Source organism: Tursiops truncatus, chromosome 2, assembly GCF_011762595.2.
Source record: "Tursiops truncatus isolate mTurTru1 chromosome 2, mTurTru1.mat.Y, whole genome shotgun sequence".
NCBI lineage: Eukaryota > Metazoa > Chordata > Mammalia > Artiodactyla > Delphinidae > Tursiops > Tursiops truncatus.
The window spans coordinates 109,223,678-109,246,123 of NC_047035.1; the positions used below are offsets into that span (position 1 = coordinate 109,223,678).

The 22,446-nt window shown below is 38.0% G+C and overlaps 1 protein-coding gene across 1 annotated transcript in view; it reads left to right on the forward strand.

The window, feature by feature from the left end:
• Positions 1-22,446, forward strand: part of IQCH (IQ motif containing H) — a 113,505-nt gene that overhangs the window by 13,911 nt on the left and 77,148 nt on the right. The window contains exons 4-5 of the mRNA XM_019948794.3: positions 6,683-6,800; positions 21,198-21,314. Coding sequence (XP_019804353.3) covers positions 6,683-6,800; positions 21,198-21,314 — 235 coding nt within the window. The remainder of the gene's footprint in view (positions 1-6,682; positions 6,801-21,197; positions 21,315-22,446) is intronic.

The window sequence follows — 22,446 nt, forward strand, 5'->3', positions numbered from 1 at the left end:
CAGAGTCGCCAAAGCAACCCTGAAGAAAAAGAACAAAGCAGGAGGCATAACCCTCCCAAACTTCAGACAATACTGCAAAGCTACAGTAATCAATATCAGTGTGGCATTGGCACAAAAACAGACATATGGATCAGTGGAACAGAACAGAGGGTCCAGAAATAAACCCACACACCTACAGTCAATTAATCTTCAACAAAGGAGGCAAGACAGTCTCTTGGGAAAAAGACAGTTTCTTCAGCAAGTGGTGCTGGGAAAGCTGGACAGCTGCATGTAAATCAATGAAGTTAGAGCTCACCCTCACACCATACACAAAATTCATCTTAAAATGGCTTAAAGACTTAAACATAAGACATGACACCATAAAACTCCTAGAAGAGAACATGGGCAAAACATTCTCTGACATAAATCATACCAATGTTCTCTTAGGTCAGTCTTCCAAGGCAATAGAAATAAAAACAAAAATAAATAAATGGGACCTAATCAAACTTACAAGCTTTCGCACAGCAAAGAAAACCATACACAAAATGAAAAGACAACCTACAGGATGGCAGAAAATATTTGCAAATGATGTGACCAACAGGGGCTTAATTTCCAAAATATACAAATAGCTCATACAACTAAACAACAAAAAAACAAACAACCCTATCCCAAAATGGGCAGAAGACCTAAACAGACATTTCTCCAAAGAAGACATAAAGATGGCCAATAGGCACATGAAAAGATGCTCGACATCGCTAATTATCAGAGAAATGCAAATCAAAACTACAGTGAGGTACCACATCACACCAGTCAGAATGGCCATCATTAAAAACTCTACAAATAACAAATGCTGGAGAGGATGTGGAGAAAAGGGTACACTCCTACACTGTTGGTGCAGCCACTGTGTAAAACAGTATGGAGGTTCCTCAGAAAACTAAAAATAGAATTACCACATGATGCAGCAATCTCACTTCTGGGCATATATCTGGACAAAACTATACTTCAAAAAGATACATGCACCCTTATGTTCATAGCAGCACTATTCACAATAGCCAAGACACAGAAACAACCTAAATGTCCACTGACAGATGAATGGATAAAGAAGATGTGGTACATATATACAATGGAATACTACTGAGCCATAAAAAAGAACAAAATAATGCCATTTGCAGCAAGATGGATGGACCTAGAGATTATCAGACTAAGTAAGCCAGAAAGAGAAAGACAAATACCATATATCATTACTCATATGTGGAATCTAAAATATGACACAAATGAACATATCTATGAAACAGAAACAGAATCACGGACATAGAGAAGAGACTGGTGTTTGCCAAGGGGAAGGGGGTTGGGGGAGGGATGGAGTGGGAGGTTGGGATTAGCAGATGTAACCTTTTATATATGGAATGGATAAACAACAAGGTTCTACTGTATAGCACAGAGAACTATATTCAGTACCCTATGATAAACCATAATGGAAAAGGATATTTTAAAAAAAGACTGTATATATATGTATAACTGAATCACTTTGCTATATAGCAGTAATTAACACTGTAAATCAACTATACTTCAATAAAAAAATTAAAAAACAAACAGAACAGCGAGGACCAGATTGAAGTCCAGTCAAGTGTCTGCAAGTATCCTCTCCTACACCATAGCTACCTGAAAACCAGGAAGGCTAATTTTCACAGGGGATGGTTTTCCTTTTTCCCAAGTATTGCTCAAGAAAATATCTGGTAGTTTTGTCTAACAGAGACAAAACCCAATAGATACACAAAGTGATGATAATGGATGCAGCACATGCAAGATTTTCCTAGCAGTCATTGAGAAAACAATGATAAGGACATTATCAAAAGTGGTATATTTTCTCCAACAAGCTCAAAGTGCTTTTGTATTGTTTTCAAAATAGGTTTCATTATTATCCCTACTTTGGCAATGAGTCTTCTTCTATGTCAAAGTGTGAGTCTTCCTCTTATCATTGCTGGCTTGCACAGATTTTATTGCTTGAGATATCTGCTCACACTGTTCTTAATGACCACGCTTTGCTTATTGACACTAGGAGGGTGACTACCATCTGTACCAACACCATCACAACTGCACAGAAATCTTCATTTTATATTCTGTGATGCTAGTGTTTTGAGGGGGAAAGAAAAACAAGAACAAAGCAGATAATCATGAGAAACAGTGAGAAGGAAAGAAGAAGTTTCTGTTAAATGATGAGTATAGATTAGAAGGTACATTTTCACTCAGTTATTGAAGCCCCCTTGGAGCCAATCTCTTCTGGGTTGTTACAAAGCAGTACACAAATCCTCCTTATACAGAATATGACTACCTCCTAGTTACAGAGAGAGACAAAGCACAGGTTGTTAACACTTGGTCATCTAGGTGAAGGGTATTTGGATGCTCACTATTCTTTCAATTTTTCTATGGGTTTGAAATTTTTTGAAACAAAAAATAAAATTTTTAAAAGCATCATAAAGTTTAGAAATAACAATAAATTGGAAAACATTTCCAACACACATGATATAAAAATTGCTAATATTCTTAAATACAAAGTGCTCTCGCTGATAATAATAATAATAAAAACCCTTGACATAGACAAAAGGACATCAATAGAATACTCACAGAGCTAGAAATGCAAACAGCCAGTAAATAGGTGAAAAATATTTAATCTCACTGGTAAACAAGAATTAAATTATATATTACTGTTTTTCTTAACAAGTTAGCAAAACATGTCATTTAAAACACCCTAATACTCAGTGCTGATGAGGGGGCCGAAAGATGGGTGTACTTTTATACTACTGGTGGGAGGTATAAGTTGTCACAAAGTTCTTAAAGGAGGTTTTTCAAAGTATGTGAGAAGATTTTTTAAATTGTTATTTTTTAATTTGGTAGTTTGTATCTTAGGAATTTATCCTAGAATATAAGGAGAGATACGCATGGATCTCTGTATAAGTTTGTTCATTTCAGTGTTACATTTAGTAGCAATAAACTTGGAAATACCTTAAATGTTAACAGTAACAATGATTAAATCTGCAACACATCTGTGTATTATATAGCTATTAAAACCAATATTGTCCAAGACATTTTCATGACATGGAAAAATTCTCACAGCATATGTTGAGGGGAAAAAGGGGGGATGCAAAATTGTATCTCAATTCAAATTCACTTTTAAAAAAACATAAATTTATTTATTTATTTTTGGCTGCATTGGGTCTTCGTTGCTGCACACGGGCTTTTCTCTAGTTGTGGTGAGCAGGGGCTACTCTTCGTTGTGGTGCACGGGCTTCACATTGCAGTGGCTTCTCTTGTTGTGGAGCACGGGCTCTAGGCACTTGGGCTTCAGTAGTTGTGGCATGTGGGCTCAGTAGTTGTGGCTCTCGGGCTCTAGAGCGCAGGCTCAGTAGTTGTGGCGCACACAGGGCAGGTTGATTTGTTAGTTGTTCCGCGGCATGTGGGATCTTCCTGGACCAGGGCTCAAAACAGTGTCCCCTGCACTGGCAGGCGGATTCTTAACCACTACGCCACCAGGGAAGTCCCCAAATTCACTTCTAAATACATAAATACAGAGGTAAAAGGATTTGTAAGAAATACACTAAGAGAGTTTCACCTCTAGGAAGATGGTATAGAAATACTTTCCCCTATTCCTTCTGATAAATACAATTAAAACCCCTGGATGTTATATATAAAACGAACTTAAGAAGACTCTGAAAGGTGGAGAGTAGGGGAGGACATGATGGTGAGGTCCCTGGATTCTCCGCTTGCCTCATCTATCCCATATCTGACCTATTTTATTTTCATTTCCTCTGAAGAAGTTCTCTTAACATTTCTTGCAAGACAAGTCGCTGGTGACCAATTCTCTTAGTGTTTGTTTGAGAACATCTTTATTTCTTCTTCACTTTTGAAGATAATTTCGCTGGATACAGAATGACAGGTTGGCGGGTTTTTTCTTTCCACACTTCAAATATTTTACCTCACTCTCTTCTTGCTTGCGTGGTTTATGAAGAGAAGTTTGATATAATTCTTATCCTTGTTCTTCTGTAAGTTTTTTCCGCAGTCTTCAAGATTTTCTCTTGGTCCTTGGTTTTCCATAGTTTGAATATGATTTGTCTAGGTGTGTGTTTTTTGGTATTTATCCTCCCTAGTATTCTCTGAGCTTCCTGGGTGTATGGTTTAGCATCTGTCATTAATTTTGGAAAACTCTTAGCCATTATTACTCAAATATTTCTTCTGCTCCTTGCTCTCTTCTTTTTCTGATATTCTCAACATGGGTATGTTACACCGTTTATAGTTGTCCCACAGTTCCTGAACATTCTGTTCTGCTTTGTTAATTTTTTTTCTCCTTGCATTTCATTTTTGGAGTTTATATTGACATTTCTTTAAGCTCACTGATTCTTTCCTTGGCCATGCCCAGTCTGTTAATAAGACCATCAAAGGCATCCTTCATTTCTGACAATATTTTTTATTTCTAACATTTCCTTTTGATTCTTTTTGGAGCTTCAACCTCTCTGCTTACATTACCCATCTGTTCTTGTATATTGTCCACTTTTTCCCATTAGTGTCTTTAGCATATTAATCATAGTTATTTTTAATTCCTGGTCTGATAATTCCAAAATCTCTGTCATATCTGAATCTGATTCTAATGCTTGCTTTGTCTCCTCAGACTGTTTTTTTCTTGCCTTTTAGCATGGCTTGTCATTTTTTGTTGGAAGCTGGACATGATGTATTAGGTAATAGGAACTGAGGTAGGTAGGCATTTAGTGTGAAGTAAGTAGGCCTTTATCTGGCCAGGGGTTATGCCATGTTTACTGTCTGCTGTAACTGTAGATGTCTGAGGCTTCAATTTCCCCAGCTATCTTTGTTTTTGTCCCCCCTATTGTTTTTGGGTTTCCCTAGAAACTCCTTCCTAAATAGAATCTGAGACTTGCAGTTCTTTCACCTGTAATCCTCTGTATGCAGAGGCTCTGTGGCTGTAGTATGTGTTGGGGGGAAACGTGCAATAATCCTGTGACTAGGTCTCATTCTTTTGGAGGGTCTGTGTCCCTGTTACCATCACATGTTTTTCTCAGCATTTCCCCCCCTTAGGTGAGACAGGAAGACTAGAGGGAGCTGGAGTTAGCTAATTGCCCTTCTTCAGGTCAGATGAGGCTTTGATAAAATAGTTTTCCCTGAGACCTAGCTTTCATTATAGAGAACAGAACAAAGAACAGAACTTGGAGTATTCTCTTCCTCTTTCCCTGCTGGAAGCAGGAGGGGATTTTTCTCTGATCTTCACAGAGAAAACAAGGTGGGGCTCCTAGAGGTAAAACTCATGGAAGTATGGGTCATCTGCCATCCTAAGACTTGGCCCCTCAGAGTTTTTAACTCTCAAGGGAATCCACACTGAGCCTCCAGAAATTTGTTTACTAGAATTTAAGTGCTCTTCCCAGCACTGGCTCCAGCAACAGGTTTCTGCTCTTGGGCTTTATCCACCTCTTTCTCCAGTTTTGAAGGCAGCAGTTTTCCCTGTGATCTCAATTCTTTGATGTATCTAAGAAGAGTTGTTTTTCTGATTCTTCAGCTTTCTTGCTGAGGATTGGAGTGAAACTTCCAAGCTCTTTACATGTTGGAATGAAACCAGAGTCCATAAATTGCTTTTTAATGGTAATTTTACAAAAGTGGGCATCACAATAGAATCAAGAAAGTGAGTCATTTGTTGTTGAGTTTAATTGACCTTAATTATGTTGACCATCTTAAAGAACTGGAACCTGCTTTAAAATTAAGACCTACATTACACACATATACACATTCTTACAACTTTATTTTGTTTGCACATTGTTATCCCATGGAACTCCTCACTGCTTAACAAGACCTTTAACCACCTTTGATCCTTAAGTCTCTGCAATTATATGAAATAGCAGAAGTTTAAAGAGTATAATGATGGGGACTTCCCTGGTGGTGCAGCGGTTAAGAATCTGCCTGCCAATGGGTTCAACATGGGTTCGAGCCCTGGTCCGGGAAGATCTCACATGCCATGGAGCAACTAAGCCCGTGCACCACAACTACTGAGACTGCGCTCTAGAGCCCAGGAGCCACAACTACTGAGCCCGCGTGTCACAACTACTGAAGCCCGCATGCCTAGAGTCCGTGCTCTGCCACAAGAGAAGCCACCGCAATGAGAAGCACACACACCGCAAGGAAGAGTAGCCCCCACTCGCCCCAACTAGAGAAAGCCCTCACGCAGCATCGAAGACCCAATGCAGCCAAAAATAAATAAATTTATGAAAAAAAAATTTAAAAAAAAAATGAAATAAATGAAAAATATAAGGATGAACTGCTTAGGGATCAGCATTTTGAATATATTTAACATTGGCTATATTGTGACTTAATTTTATTTAACAAAATACAGCATATTGTATTTTTTTAATTGAGAAATATTTTATAGAGTAGTAATTCTGTCAATTATGCATCATATAAACTCAGCCAGAGATAGAGCTTTTTATTCATGCTATAATGGTCATTATCAGGCTAGGAAGTTCTTATGCTTAATAAACAACTGCAGTTTTATAGTGGTAAAAATGCTAAAGTAGGTCAAATTTATTGTAATTACCAATAGAATATTTCCTATAAAATGTAATTTAACTAGGAAGCATTGTTTTTAAGTTACAATTTGTGAAGCTTTTATGATAGCAAATTTGACTTTAATTTTTTTTTTTAAACTTAGGTTGCTTCCAGCTGTAATTGATCAGAAATCATTTATTTTCCCTCTGGAATCTGAGGGGAAACTTTGGCAACCCCCAAGACAGCACAGTTCACTTCCACATGCCTTTCCAAGAGTAAAGGTAGGAAGAGAGAAATCCATAGAGACAGAAAGTGGATTGGTGGTTGCCAGAGGCTGGAAAGAGGAGGGGGGGAGAGTGGGGAATGATGTCTAATGCTTGTCAAGTGTCTTTGGGGGAGGATGAAATATTCTGGAATTAAATAGTGGTGATGGCTTCACAACTCTGTGAATCTACTAAACACCACTGAATTATACACTTTGAAAGGGCGAAATTAAAGTTTATGAATTATATCTCCATAAAGCTGTTAGAAAAGAATTTTTTTTTTTCAAGAGCAAAGGTGGGAAATTGTGTTCTAAATGAGAAAACATGCCATTGTTGTTTCAGATATGTTCACAGCATGGTCAATTTCTATGACAAAAGAGCTTTCTTTGAAGTTAAGTTTCCAGGCGGCAAGGAATAGAGCCCAAGAGGTTTCTGGCTTTTGGTTATTCTTTCAATTTGATTGCTGTTTCCTCCCCGACTCCCCCAAAGTGGTAACAGTTCACCTCTTCTGGGTACCAGATGCTATTTTCAGTGCTTTGGGAACATTAACTTGTTTAACCTTCAGAATAATCCTAGAAGGAGATGTTATTATTATCTTCATTTTATTGATGAAGAAGCCAAGATGCAGAAATGTTAAATAAGTTGCCCAAGAGAACACAGCTAGTGTCAGAGCCAGGATCATGAACCCAGAAATGTAGGGATCCAGGGCTGTGCTCTTAACCACCGTGATACCCTTTTTCAAGTAATAGCTTTATTGAGATACAATTTATATACCATAAAATTCACCCTTTTAAGAGGTTTTTAGTATATTCACAGAGTTGTGCCACCATCACATGGTACCCTTTTTACAATTGTTTGTATTAGTTCTAGGTACTTTGGTAGGAAGCATCTTTGCTGTGGACCTCTTTGTTGCAAGCATTTCCACCACAAGCATTTTTGCCACATAACTAATTGGCCATAAGGCAATTTTGCTATAAGAGATAAAATAACAAAAAACAAAAGAGGGACATTAACAAGGACATAAAGAAGCATGAGAAATGAATAACAAAATTTAAATGACTTTTTTGCAAAATACAAAATATTTGAATACATTTAAAATGTGGGTAGATCATGGCACTACTGTACAAATGACCAATTTTATTTTGTGGGTTTTACCTAAGCACTGGTCTTTCAAGTCTTTCATTCATAGTATTGTATACATATTTTTGTTTGTTTGTTGACTCGTCTCCTTGTTTGGCATTGTGCTTTTTCTTTTTCACTGACATTTCGTCCGTCATTAAGAGAGGTATCAGTTTCCAAATACTAGGGTGCGTGTTTGTACCTGAGCTTTGCGTTGCCCTGTGAAAGCCGCTAAGCTGTGTTCTATTCTTGGCATATTTGTTACATGTCCGCTGATAGATGTTCCAAAGTTCTGTGCGAAACCTGGCTTCAACTCTGCACCTTCAAGGCCTTCAGTCTCTTTCTCTTTCCAGGTAGTGTGCTTCAAAATAAGAAACCAGCTCTTGGGGCAAATCATCATCAATCAGCCTGATAAAGCCATCAATAATGACTAATGCATTTCAACCAGTGGAAACTGTCAAATCAAAAACTGTCAGCCAGTTATTTTATCTTTCATGGCAGAATTGCCTTATGGCCAATTAGTTATGCAGCAAGGATGTTTGCAGCAAAAATGCTTACAGCAAAGATGTGTACAGCAAAGATGCTTATGATGAGAATACCTTGTATCTTCCTTTATTACATTTGCCAAAATTTGTAATTAGATGTTGTTATATGATTTTTTAAAAAATGCCTGACTTCCCACTAGATTATAAGCTTAATGAGGGCAGGATCCATGTCAGTTTGTCCATTGCAATGTAATGCCAGGTTACTCTCAACAAATGTTTGTTGAATGAATAAATGAAACCACCACAGTGACTTCGAATGGTGTGCTCATCCCCATATAAAATATTAATCCAGGATCTTCTGCACTCTCAAAGCAGCCCACTCCTACCTTTGTCACTGTACTTGTCACATTGGGTTCCTTCAGCCACTATCTGTGGAGTACTTCCTGTGTGCCAAGGACTGTTAGAGGCACCCTGGGATGAACAATTCAGACCAGGTCCCCCCACTCTCACAGAGCTTACATTCTAGGGGAGTGGAGATAGACCATCAATAAGAAAATACCAGGTAATAATAAAGGCTCTCACGAAAAACAGAAACAAAAACAGAGTACTGTTATAAAGGGAGCTTAAACTTCTCATCTTCCTTACTATTAAGACTCTGCTTTCATTAAATGTTTACTTTGCCAAGAATCTCAGAAGGGCCAGAGTTAGTCCATAAGCGGAAGATTAGAGATCTCCAGGTTGTAAAGACAATGAAATAAAATATATGAGATTAGGACTATTTTAGAACACATAGTTGCTATTATTATTCCAGGGAAAAAAAAAAAAAAACTATGGCCAGAAATTTATTTTCCCAAAAGAGTTCTGAATCCTGGCAAATGATTATAAAGATAAGGGATCTTATGTGCCCCGTGTTCTTTTTTTTTTTTTTTTTTTTTTTTTGCGTTACGCAGGCCTCTCACTGTTGTGGCCTCTCCCGCTGTGGAGCACAGCCTGCGGACGCGCAGGCTCAGTGGCCATGGCTCACGAGCCCAGCCGCTCCGCGGCACGTGGGATCCTCCCGGGCCAAGGCACGAACCCGTGTCCCCTGCATCGGCAGGCAGACTCTCAACCACTGCGCCACCAGGGAAGCCCTGCCCCGTGTTCTTTTAAATACTGCGAGCAGGGGTGAGCTTCATTTAGAAAGGGGCATGGACTGTTTCCCACCCTGACTTTACCTTCAGGGCCTGGATCCCTATTGTTGTTTTATATCTAATATCAGTGACATCTGCTTAAAAATGCATAACTGCTGACACAAAGATAGCCCTAATTTTGCGCTGTAAAGCCAATGACAAACAGTGCTGTTTTGCCAGCTGTTCTATAAGCCTACTACACCAACTTCAAAGCTTGTATTATTGAGTAGCTGTGAAATCCAGCTGGGATATTACCACCTCTAATTGCCCACCGCCAACCTTTTAAACTAGGTAAACCCCAGTTGCTACTTTAAGCTCTTTCTCCAAAGTGAAGAAATTGTTTTTGGAATTCCATTTCACACCAAAAAAACTAAAATGACAAATCACCTGGAGTTTCTCAGTTGTAATTAAGAATCACAATAAAGAATTGTTTATCAATTTCTCTTACATTTGAAAAAGCCATATTCTGATGGCTTTTCTTTATGATATAAAGAAAAGACTGGAGCTAAGGCTCCAAATCAACACCAGCCCAATCCTTCTTTTAGGCACCTTGGACGATAGGCGCACATGTACTCATAACAGTCAAGGAGAGGGTTTGAAATAACAAACGAAATAGATAAGAAGGAGGGAGGAAGAGGAGAAAAACTTTATAGGCCAAGAGAGTGTTTGATTTTCTTGTTGTGTTCGGCAAGCTAAGTCTGAAGGCAATTTCAAATAGAAGTTCCTAAACAGTTTAAACGCAAGGACCTACTCAGAAGCATGATACAATTTGTATGTTTGCGGAGCAGGGAAAAAAAACACATCTCATTGCTTGAGAGTTATTTTCCAGATGAATTCCATAAGATGGATGCTTTATCCCTCAAAACAAATATAAAAATATATATTGTGATCTGATACAATACAGCAATGTGCAAGATCTGTGTCTAAGATGGGAAGAATCTTTAATTTTGTGAATATGGATCTCACTGAGAAAGTGATTTTCAAAATTTGATAAAAACTAAAGTTTTGAGGATTTTTGCCATTATGAGGAAAAACGTGATGAGAGATAAAAGACAGAAAATGTCAGGGCAAGTAAGGGTTGCTTTACAGATTTTCACTGTGAGTTATATCTCACTTAATATTGGATGGGAAAAATTTGCTGGTGAAATAGCAGGTGGATTTTACAGAATAAAGTGGGGAGAAGAGAATGCCTACAAGTAACCAACAAGCACTGTGATCTCTGTCTTCTCATTAGAATATAAGCTCCATGAGAGCAGAAACTTTTAAAAACGATTTTTCCCTTTCTGTGGTTTCTTAAAACCTTCTTAGTATGAAAATATTCAAATAAGCCAAAAATAGTGTATGAATAACTATTTCTCCTTCACCTAGATTTAACAATTGTTAACCTTTACCAGTTTTGCTTCATCTATTTTTTATTGAAATGTTTTAAAATACAGACATATAGACATTTCACCCCTTAATGCTTTAACGTGTGTCTTTAAAAATGAACACATTCCTACTTAGCCACAGTACCATTATCACACCATTATAACATTACCATTATAACAACACTTCCTGAATGTAATAAATACTCAGGTCATATTCAGATTTCCCTCATTATCCTCCAAACGGCTTTTACTGGTCTTTTGTCCAAACTTGGATCTGCTAAGATTTATACATTGTGTTTGATTATTTTATTTCTTAAGTCTCTATTAATCTAAAGCAGAGAGACTCTGTTTAGTTCATTACTGTAACCAGTGCCTAGACAGTGCCCAGCCTGGAGGAGGCTCTCAATAGATGGCAACATGATGGTCAGAAGGATGAGTTCACATCCCGGTTCTCTACCACTTTGGCAAGTCATTTAACCTCTCTGTGCCTCAGTTCCTCATCTGCAAAATAGGCTCTATGACACCCTGTTGTAAGGATAAATGAGTTAACATACGTGCATGTTTGTAACAGTGCCCCATGCATGGTGAGTGCTATGTAAGTGTTCATTCTTCTTATTTGTTGATGAATACTGGCCAACCTCACTTATGTACCTGATATGTATCAGGCAGTATTTTAGGCGTCTGCCAAATTTCTCTACTCTCATGGGGCTTACATTCTAGTTGGGGTAAGGTAGTCGTCAGGAAAACAGAAAACAGTCTGAAAAGTAAACATAGAGTATGTTAGTTGATGAGAGAAAAGTTAGGTTAGGAACATAGGGAGTGTTGGGATGATCTCACTTGGAAGGTGACACTTGAACAGAAATCTGATGGATATGGGGAAGCAAGTCATTTGGCAAATAATTGGGGAAAGAGTATTCTAGGCAGAGAAGACAGAACCTGAGAAGACCCTGAATTAGGAGTGTGAACAGCAAGGAAGCTAGAGAGGAATGTGCAAGGGGGAGAGAAGTAGGAACAGGGATAGGGACCAGATCTTGCAGACCATTGTAAGGACTGCGGAGATCTGAGTGAGATGGGAGGCTTTTCACCAGGGGACCAATCGGATATGATTTGCAATTGACAAGAATCACTCTGGCTGCCAGGCGGAGAATATGATATAGAAAGGCAAGGGTGGAAGCAGGAAGACCATTCAGGAGCCTGTGTTAGCCATGATGATGAAATCATATCTCACCCTCACAACATTTCTGAAGGAAGGAATTATTGTTATCCCCATCTGACAGACGAGCATATCGAGGATGAGAGATGATAGTAACTTAAAACTAAGAAGTAGGAGAACTGGGATTCAGACTCAGCTCTGTTTAACTTCAGAGTCCTGGCTTTTCCTCACCACTGTTAAAAATACGAAAACCTGAGCTCCCTCCCTGTGTTTGCCACAGGGAAATTTACAACTGGGGGAAAAAAAGAAAGCAGCTGAATAAATTCCTGATTTTTTCCACAAAAGTTCCTAACCATCCCCAGAATTATCCTCGGATATGTCCCTCTAAACTTGCCCAAAGAAACTTCTCAATGCAATGCTCCTGATAAAAGTGACCTTTTCCATTTCTGATTTGTTGCAGTGATACTAATATGGCAATTGTGAAGCCACATTAGAATTATTTGTAATACACTATTATACTCTATCATATGCAATGCTGTTTTACTGTAATTGGTTACCATTCAATTAGTTTATATATATAAAGAGGTTTATACTTTACAGTATAACTTACGGCTAGTGGAACAGGTGATTAAACATGGTATTTCGGGTTATTTCTATAAAAAATGGGCATCAAAAATAGGCCCTTAGCAGGACAGGAATAAAGATGCAGACGTAGAGAATGGACTCGAGGACAGAGGGAGATCAGCTCGGTGCTTTGTGACCACCTAGAGGGGTGGGATAGGGAGGGTGGGAGGGAGATACAAGAGGGAGGAGATATGGGGATATATGTAGATGCATAGCTGATTCACTTTGATATACAGCAGAAACTAACACACCATTGTAAAGCAATTATACTCCAATAAAGAGGTATAAAAAAAAATAGGCCCTTAGGACTATATTTTCTAATAACATTGTTTCTATGAGAAGAGTCAATTAGCTACATATTTATGACTTAGAGCATCTTCTCCAGAAACATAAGCTATTTACTACAACTGCAAAGCACACTCAAAATTTATTATATGGTATTCCATGGTTCAATAACATTTCAAAGATGGCATCCCAAATTTCTCCTGCCTCTCTCCCTGGCTTACCAGGGGATGCTAACTTCTGGGCATTCAGGGAGCCCTCATTCCCTGGCCACCAACACATGAGAGTAGCTTGTAGCAAAAGAAGGGAGGTCACGGAATTAGCAACTGGCCCATGTGCCATAAAAACAGGACAGAATGTCACCTTTGGCACACACTACTGCTATAAGCTGATGACAGTGTCTCCATGGCATATTGTAAGAATGACACAAACACAGTAAAACTAAAAAATGTCTTTCCTCACTGGTGTGCTGTTTCATTTCTTCAAATATTTTGATTTTAATGCTACTATGTGCTAGGTGCTGGAATGCAAATTTCAGTGCTGTAGGTGCTCACAGTCTGTAGACAGGCATTCTACAGACAGAGTGGTGAGTGCAATATTAGAGGTTTGGCAAAAGTACTCTGGTAGGGCCAGGGGGATATGCCAAATGCCTGGGCTTTGTTGTAACCAGTAAGTACATCATCTCTAAAATCTGTTTCAACCACAGCAGTCTCTGACCTCTATGTCCTAGTCTGCCAGCTCACATAGTACATTCTTCCAACACTTCTTCGCTTCAGTAAGCACCTTCAATCCACTGACCTCTCATTATTTCACTATTTATCACTTTTATCTTATTGTACTTGCTTCCTTAGCTAGGGTAGAGTGCATGATTGTGGCAGAAATTTTTAGTTCCCTACCCAGTATCCATTCCCTCATCTGCATTACCATAAACTGTGATTTTGTTCAGGATGGCATCATGCCAGGTGGAATAAGGGTCCTCATTTCTGAGCCTTCCTTGCAGCTAAGTATGACTATGTGTCCCAATTCTGTCCAGTGAGTACTGAGCAGCAGTCTCCTGGGGTTGGTTCTAGGGGATATTTTGCTTTCCAGATGAAAGGATATAGTAACAACTGGCATGTCCCTTCTCCCATTTCCTCCTTCTTTCTCCCCTGAACACAGACATGACAACTGAAGTTGCAGCAAGCATATTGCAACCACAAGGTGACAAGTGTAGGGACAAAGGGCAATATTCTGAGGATGGTTAGGACAGAAACGGGGAAAGGGACTGGGCCCCAATGGCGTTCATGAGCAGCTGATTTTTAGCTAGATATATGGGTGCCCAACATAAAGACTACATTTCCCAGCATCCCTTGCAGTTGGACATAGCTATATGACCAAGTAGTACTGGCTAATGAAATGTTAGGGGTGGGTATTGGGGGAAGTTTTCTGGAAACTGCCTTAAAAGATAGCTGACTTGTGCTCTTTGATATTTTTCTTCCCCTTTCTCTATTCTGCTGCCTGGAATGGGGCTGTGTTGGCTGGAACTCTAGCAGCCATCTTAGACCAAGAGGAAGAAGCCCATATATTAGGGACAGCAGAATATTAAGCTGGAAGGAGCCTGGTCCCTAGTAACTTCCTGGATTTCCAAACCAACCCTGACTAACCTATCTCTGGACTTCATATACATAAGAACAATAAATTCTGTCTTACTGAAGTAATATTCTTCCAATTTTCAGTCACATACAGCAAACAGTCTTATTCTCATTACCGTTATCCTTCTCATTACCAAATTTAATTTTTCTATGTCTGGATTTATGGGGTTTTTTTTTTCTTTAACTGGAGGTGAGATACGTATTTCAATTAGTGATCAGAAGTTCAATCATTCTGAAGGTCATGCAGAGGATGGACTGGAGGTAAGGAGACTCATTGTAGGGGCCATTACAGAGGTCCGTGTAATAATCAATGAGGGCACAGATCAAAGCAGTGCCTGTGGGGATTAGAGAGGAAGTAAAGGATAGATAGATCCTGATATATAGGAAGTTAAATCAAGAGTGTATCAACAAACATTTCGTTGTAATGGGACAGCATGTTATGATGGAAAGAGGCTCTTGAAGTCAGAGACATCAATACAATCCTGTCTCTCCACTTTTGGATTATATGACCTTGAGAAGTCCCTTAGCCATTTGTCCTCATTAGTAAAGTAGCGATAATATCACATGCTCCCTCTTCCCATTTTAAGGGCTATAGGACAGCACTTGGATTATGACAAGCCCCGCATATTATGGTGCCAAGTACAAAATAGAGGCTGAATAAATGTTAGCTCTCTCCCCCAACCTTCCTCTTGTTCTACAATTCAACTACAGGAATCAGAACATAGGACAGGCACATCGGAATGGAATTAAAGTCTTCAGGTTTTGTTAACCTGAGGCAGCTGGGCTTTTTAGAAGCAGCTTGGGGTTAAGTGATGCTGTGATTGTTGATCCCCTAGCCTAGCAGGGAGGTAAGAGGGAATATCATAAAGCATAGAATGTTAGAATTCAAATAATAAATTAATGAATAATTAAATTTTAACTACACTTTAATTTTAAATATAACTTGTTATTATGAAAATTTACCTTTGAATGGACACAAAAACAAAATGAAATCCATGTAACCATCACCCAACTTTAACAGTTGCCTTAATTTTACCATTCTTATTTCATCTATTCCCTCCACTTTTCTCAGTGAAGTCTTTTAAAGCAAATCCCAGACATCATGTCATTTTACCTTTAAACACTTCAGATAATGACTTAAAAAAAACAAGAACTATTATCTCATCTAACAAATTTAACAATGCATTAACACTGTATAATTCTCAGTCCATGTTCAGTCTTCCCCAATTGTTTTAAAACTATTCTTCTCTTGTTTGTTTGAATCAGGATGTAAACAATGTCCACACATTGCATTTGTGGTTTTTTGTTGTTGTTTATTTTTTAAAATTGAAGTATAGTTGATGTACAATATAAGTTACAGGTGTACTATAGTGATCCTCAATTTTTAAAGGTTATAGTCCCCATGTTGTACAATATCACACGTTACATTTGTATCTCATTTTATCTATAGCAGTTTCCCTCATTTAAAAAAATGTCACTTATACACAACATTGTAAATCAACTGTACTTCAATTTTTTTTTTAATGTCACTTATTAAAGAAACCAGGTCATTTGTCATACAGGTTCTCCACCCCCTTAGTCTGGATTGGCTGATTGCAATCTCATGGTGTCATTTTACACATTCCTCTGTCCCTAGTATTTCTTGTAAACTAGTAGTTTTATCTAGAAGCTTGATCAGATTCAGGTGACATCTTTTTGTTGGGAATACTTCACAGGTGGTGTGGTGTACTTCCTTTTATAGCATATCAGGAGGCAATTTCTTCTCTCTCTTTTAATGATGTTATTAAGATTGATCAGTGAGTCTGAGAATTACCAGTTTCATCTATCCTATATAAGTTCCCCACAACTGGGCTTCCCTGGTGGCGCTGTGGTTAAGAAACCACCTGCCAGTGCAGGGGACGCAGGTTCAAGCCCTGGTCCGGGAAGATTCCACATGCTGTGGAGCAACTGGTCCCATGTGCCACAACTACTAAGCCTGTGCTCTGGAGCCCACGAGCCACAACTACTGAGCCTGCTATGTCACAACTACTGAGGCCCATGTGCCTAGAGCCCATGCTCCACAACAGGACAGGCCACCACAATGAGAAGCCCGCACACCGCAACAAAGAGTGGCCCCTACTCACCACAACTAGAGAAAGCCCACGCACAGCAGCAAAGACCCAGTGTAGCCAAAAATAAACAAATAAATTAATTAATTAAAATAATAATAGTAAAATTCCCCACAACGTTTCACCTAATGATATTAGCAAAAACTGATATTTACCTAACTATTTCATTAGGAATTACAAAGTCATAATTTTATTTGTTTATTGGTAATTTTATAATTCTATCATTCCTTCCGCATTTATTAGCTTCTCTGAAGAACTTTCCCTTAGCAACTCTTTGGTGAATCTGAAAAACAGATTTTCAGGAAAAGCGGGATAAATGTATGATTCTTTCTTTGATCTATCTACTTTCAGATTAATTTATCAATTAGGGTTTTTTTGGGGAAGGGGGAAATATTATTAAGAACTATAGATTTTTATATATTTGAAGTGTTTCGCTGCATTGCATTAGTATTTTGGGGCCTGTAGGATCCTGAGTAGTACTTTATCATTTGAGATACTTAACACACATTAGTCACTTAAACCTCACAAACAACCCCATGTAGGTAGGTATTACTACCCAGTTTTAACAAATGAAAAATCTAGATCATATAGCTTGAACTAGGACTTGGTATCTACTGTTCTTTCAAATAAATATAATAATGGTTGAAAGAATCAGAGCATTAAAGGTGACTGGATTCTTTTTCTTTTTTCTTGGTTTTGAGATTAAACAGCAGGTATCTTTAACCAGTGGGAATATGATATTAACCAACATACACTTTAGAAGGCATTACTTGTAGTGGGACTTCCCTAGAGGCACAGTGGTTAAGAATCCACCTGCCAGTGCAGGGGACACGGGTTCAATCCCTGGTCCGGCAAGATCCCACATGCCGCGGAGCAATTGGGCCCGTGCGCCACAACTACTGAGCCTGCGCTCTAGAGCCCACAAGACACAACTACTGAGCCTGCATGCCACAACTACTGAAGCCCGTGTGCCTAGAGCCCACGCTCTGCCACAAGAGAAGCCACCACAATGAGAAGCCTGCACACCACAACAAAGACTAGCCCCCGCTTGCTGCAACTAGAGAAAGCCCGCATGCAGCAACAAAGACCCAACACAGCCAAAAAAAATTTTTAATTAAAAAAATAATTAAAAAATAATTTAAAATTAATAAAATTGAATTTAAAAAAAGAAGGCATTACTTGTAGCAAACACTGTTGAGAATAATGTTATGCTGATAACACTGTAACTTAGTAAATAGCTTGTCTCAACTTTGTTTGTGAAGCATTTCAATTTTGATTACTCTGTGTGGGATCTACTGCTCAGATGTATGTCATTTTATGGTCTGCCCATGTCTGGGGAGCTGGCATTACACGCTGCCTAGAGTTTTTAATTCAGAACTTCTTCTAAAAGAAACCTTAGCCCCTTATGTTCAAGCCTTAGTTTTAATAGCATAAGCTATTTCCTTCTTATATCACTTTGTGGGCATAGTAATAAAATAAATACCACAAAATCACTGATGAGATGAAAATTGAGCTCCCTGCTCTGTGCAGCCATGTAGGTAAAACAGTAATTGGCTCTGATAATAACTTTTGTTCTTACAAACCAAAGTCTAAATGAGAGTCACATTTGATATATCTGCTTGTAATTACTATCAAAAGGAGAGGATACAAAGTTTAGATTGTTTAGTCACTCAAGATAGATTAAATAAATTGCTGTCTTTTCTTGAACAATTTAAGAAAATTTTCTGAAATTATTTCTGATATTTATCTCACTGTTGGTAAAAAATGATCATCTTCCAGAGCATTGCTTTTATGCTAAATGGAATGATTAATTTTGGTTTTGTTTTTAAATCTATAATTATTTTTCTTGAAAAATCTTATTACTGGGTCTGACAATGTAGCTTATGCTCATAAATATTTCCCTATACATCTCTATAGATGGTTTGTAAGATAAATTTAGGTTATGAATGTATATGACAGTGATTTTCAGTGAGACCATTTGACATTTTTATATTATTTAAATGTAAACTCTTAATATTTTTTAAAAGGGGAATTAAATCATATGTGCTACATATTATTTTGGCATACACATGCTTTGGAGTCAAAAGAGAAAATATTAGAATATTAATAATTTTAAAGGATTTTTCCATTGCTTTAGAAGCTAATAAAGAATTGCTATTACAACCTATCATTTCTGTTGGATTTCTATTTACATTTTGATTTCTTTCCAGAAATATCTGTGTTCAGTGCCACAGAAATGTAAAAATGGAAGGAAACAACTAGTTTTTAATGCCAGTTTTAACAATGATTCTGTATTTGATCATTTCCTTTCTATACCAGTCCCAAAGCCCCATAAAGCTGATGGAGCATAAGAAAACTAAGAAAATGGCTATGGTCCACTGAGCCAATGATCCCAGAATTTAAAAGTTCTAACAAAGCTTAGACATGATAGATGAAGTTATTGCCATCAGCTGTATACAGAATACACATTTAAAAACACCCGAATTACAGAAACCACATCCAGCCAATATAATACATATTAGCAATTTCCCAATCCTTGGTAGAATGGAAATTATTCTGAAAGTTTAATTAAGAAGGAAAAAATTATGTTCAGGTATTAATTTCAATAAAAGAGGCACTCAGCTTCCATGCAAAAACCCTGGAGTAGTGCTGTAAGTGTGGGTTACCCACAGAAGGAAAGCCATTTATAATTAGGCACTACATTATTTTTGTCACCACACAGACTTTAAGGAGAGGGAAGAGCTATGCCTTATTTGTAACCTGTGTCCCTGCATGGGTTAAATCATGTGCACAATTGAGTGCAGTTATTTGGAGATTTGGTCTAAAAACTATTAAAAAAATAAAAAGAAGGTTTGGGGCTTCCCTGGTGGTGCAGTGGTTGAGAGTCCGCCTGCCGATGCAGGGGACACGAGTTCCTGCCCTGGTCCGGGAGGATCCCACATGCCGCGGAGCGGCTGGGCCCGCGAGCCATGGCCGCTGAGCCTGCGCGTCCAGAGCCTGTGCTCCGCAACGGGAGAGGCCACAACAGTGAGAGGCCCGCGTACCGCAAAAAAAAAAAAAAAAAAAAAAGGTTTGGAGACTGTGTTAAGAAATAACTTATCTAGACGGCATGCATTCCATGGGTGTTTTTGTAGTCTTCCCCTTCACTTTGACCTCAGGCACATGTATGAATGCTTAAGATCAAAGAAATTACTACAGCATGAGCTCATCTGGCTGGTTCCTATAACCGTTTTAACAATTGCATCAGATCGCCCTCAGAACTAAGACACTCCATTGAAAGGAAATCAGTGTTTTTAATTGCTCACACCTCCTTTTTAAAAAGTCACAAAGACCACATATTGTATGATTTCACTTATAAGAAATATCCAGAATGGGCACATCCAAGAGAAAGAAAGTCGATTAGCAGTTGCCAGGCTCTGGATAGAGGAGGAGATGAGCACTGATTGTTAATGGGTATGAGTTTTCTCTTTGGGTAATGAAAACGTTCTGCATTTGAGGTAGGGGTGATGGTTGTATAACATTATGAATATGCTAAAACCCACTAAATTTAAAAGTCACAAAAGACTTCAGAAACTGTTGGTACTACCATATTCCTTAAGTGTCAATTTACCTTTTAGCATCAAATAATAGAAAGCAAAACATGGGAGGGGGAGATTGGGGGGTTGATAGTCCTTCAAGAGACAGACTGTCAAGTCTAATGTCGCACTTTGCAAATAAAGAAACTGGCTTCCAAAGAGGGGAAGTAACTTACCCGAGGTCACACGCAGGCAGTCCAGGGTAGAGCAAGATTGGAGCCTAGGTCTCTGGTCACCTATCCAGTGCCCCTTCCCCGCTACCACTGTGCTGCCTATCCTGGTGGTTCATATTTAAGCATCTCAGCAGTAACTCATTTGAATTATTTTAAATGAGGAACACGTGGTTCAAATGAGATGCGTGTTTCTTTTTTCTAATGAGAGCATATATTTTTCCTATAGATAGCAAAAGCTCTGCGAAGGAGTGGGTAAGTTTGTTGTGGTAAATTTACCAAGTCCAAACTGAGATTTACCTGTAAATGTCCCTCAAGGAAAGGGGATGCTTTAACAGACCAAGGGAGCCCTCTACCTGCATAGTCGTAGTATAGACTTCATTGGCAAAATTCTTGACCTGGAAAGCTAAAAATAAATCGAGCCCAGGTATTCTATCCTTTGTCCACCTTGGTTGGTTTCTAGCAGTATTTTTGAGAAAATGAATGGCGTCTGCAGATGGATTTTTATGAGTAACAGGATACACAGAGGAAAATCTGCAGAAAATTCCTTTTCTGTGAATAAAAGACTAATTAGTCACCTAAATAAAAGACCCAAAGATATACTTTTTTTTCCAGTGAGAATTACATTAAAATAATTATTCTCAAAGAACTTTAGACTCCTTTGAGGATATAAAATGTTAGTAGGCAGTTTTGTTCTTCTGGCGTGAAAGTTTCATTGTTTCTTTGTTTCAGCGAAAGACAGGGTTGAATATAAAAATCATGCAGGATCCTGAAAACATCCACCACAGAGCTGCTGTAAATGCGACCTATGGAATCAGTTTGCCATGTATTAATCAGAGAAAAGCATGTGTAAGTAATGAGTTGTTTTAATGAGCTCTTTTTCTTTTTTAGAGTTGAAAGTCATTTATTAGTCGTGTAAGATACAATGTGGATTTTAAGTGAAAATTTGGATCCTATTGTCCTTAGAATTTTTTGGAGATGAGAGTGGCTTTCATTCTGTTTGTAATTAGAAATGATGAAGAAAATGTAAACCTCTTTTTAAGAGATCTATTTATAGCTCATTCAAATTTTTCTGTTTTATCTGATATCCCTAAATAAGCTAGTACCATAATTTTAACAAGAGAAAGTAATTTAACAACAAAAAGAATACAGAGATGTTAAATATTTTATTTCTTGTACAGGCTTCTAGAAAAAGCAAAAGAAAACAACAGCAAAGCATGAGCTTCAATGGTGTATACTCATACAATATGCAAAATTTTGAGAATATTATTCTAAATCTGAAGAAAGTAGGGATTAATCCTTTATGTCAGCAAAATGATGAGAAGGAAAAATAATGACACGGAGACTGACATTAAGGGATCTCAGAGTCTGTGCCTATTTTTGCCATTGACTTGCTGCTGAGTGTCCCAAAGCAAGGATTGTACTCTTTCTGTGTTGCAGGGTTTTCTTAGGAGAATCAAGAGTAGTGCTTCATTTTATTTGGAAAATTATTTTATTTGAGATGATTTCTAATATTGAAAACAATTACTAAAGTGATATTTATACATTTTTAGATACATTTTTTAACCTTTGGCTTCTCTCAAAAGCTCTTAAATGTATCCTTCAGTGAAATCAAAACTAAAAACAAGATTAATTTTAGAATTGCAAAACCATTTCCAACCAGCATAACAGTCTGTTAGATTAATCTTCCAAATTTCCTATGTAGACATTTTCAACTGCCTACTTCATTCATGAAGTATATTTTTAGTTTCTTTATATGTGCTTTATGTTATTTTAACAGGGTTGGTTTAAGAGCACTTTATAGCCTAAGAAATAACCCGAAAGTTAGATATCTTTATTCCTGCTGAAACTTTATTTAAAATGTCACTGTGAATAATGTGAAAAGGTTTTTATCTGCTTCCCGTGAGCCCAAAGCCCTTGAAATAAAAATATTATTTCTCTGGCCGTACAGACAGAAGCAGATTTCTCTTTTGTTGTTGTT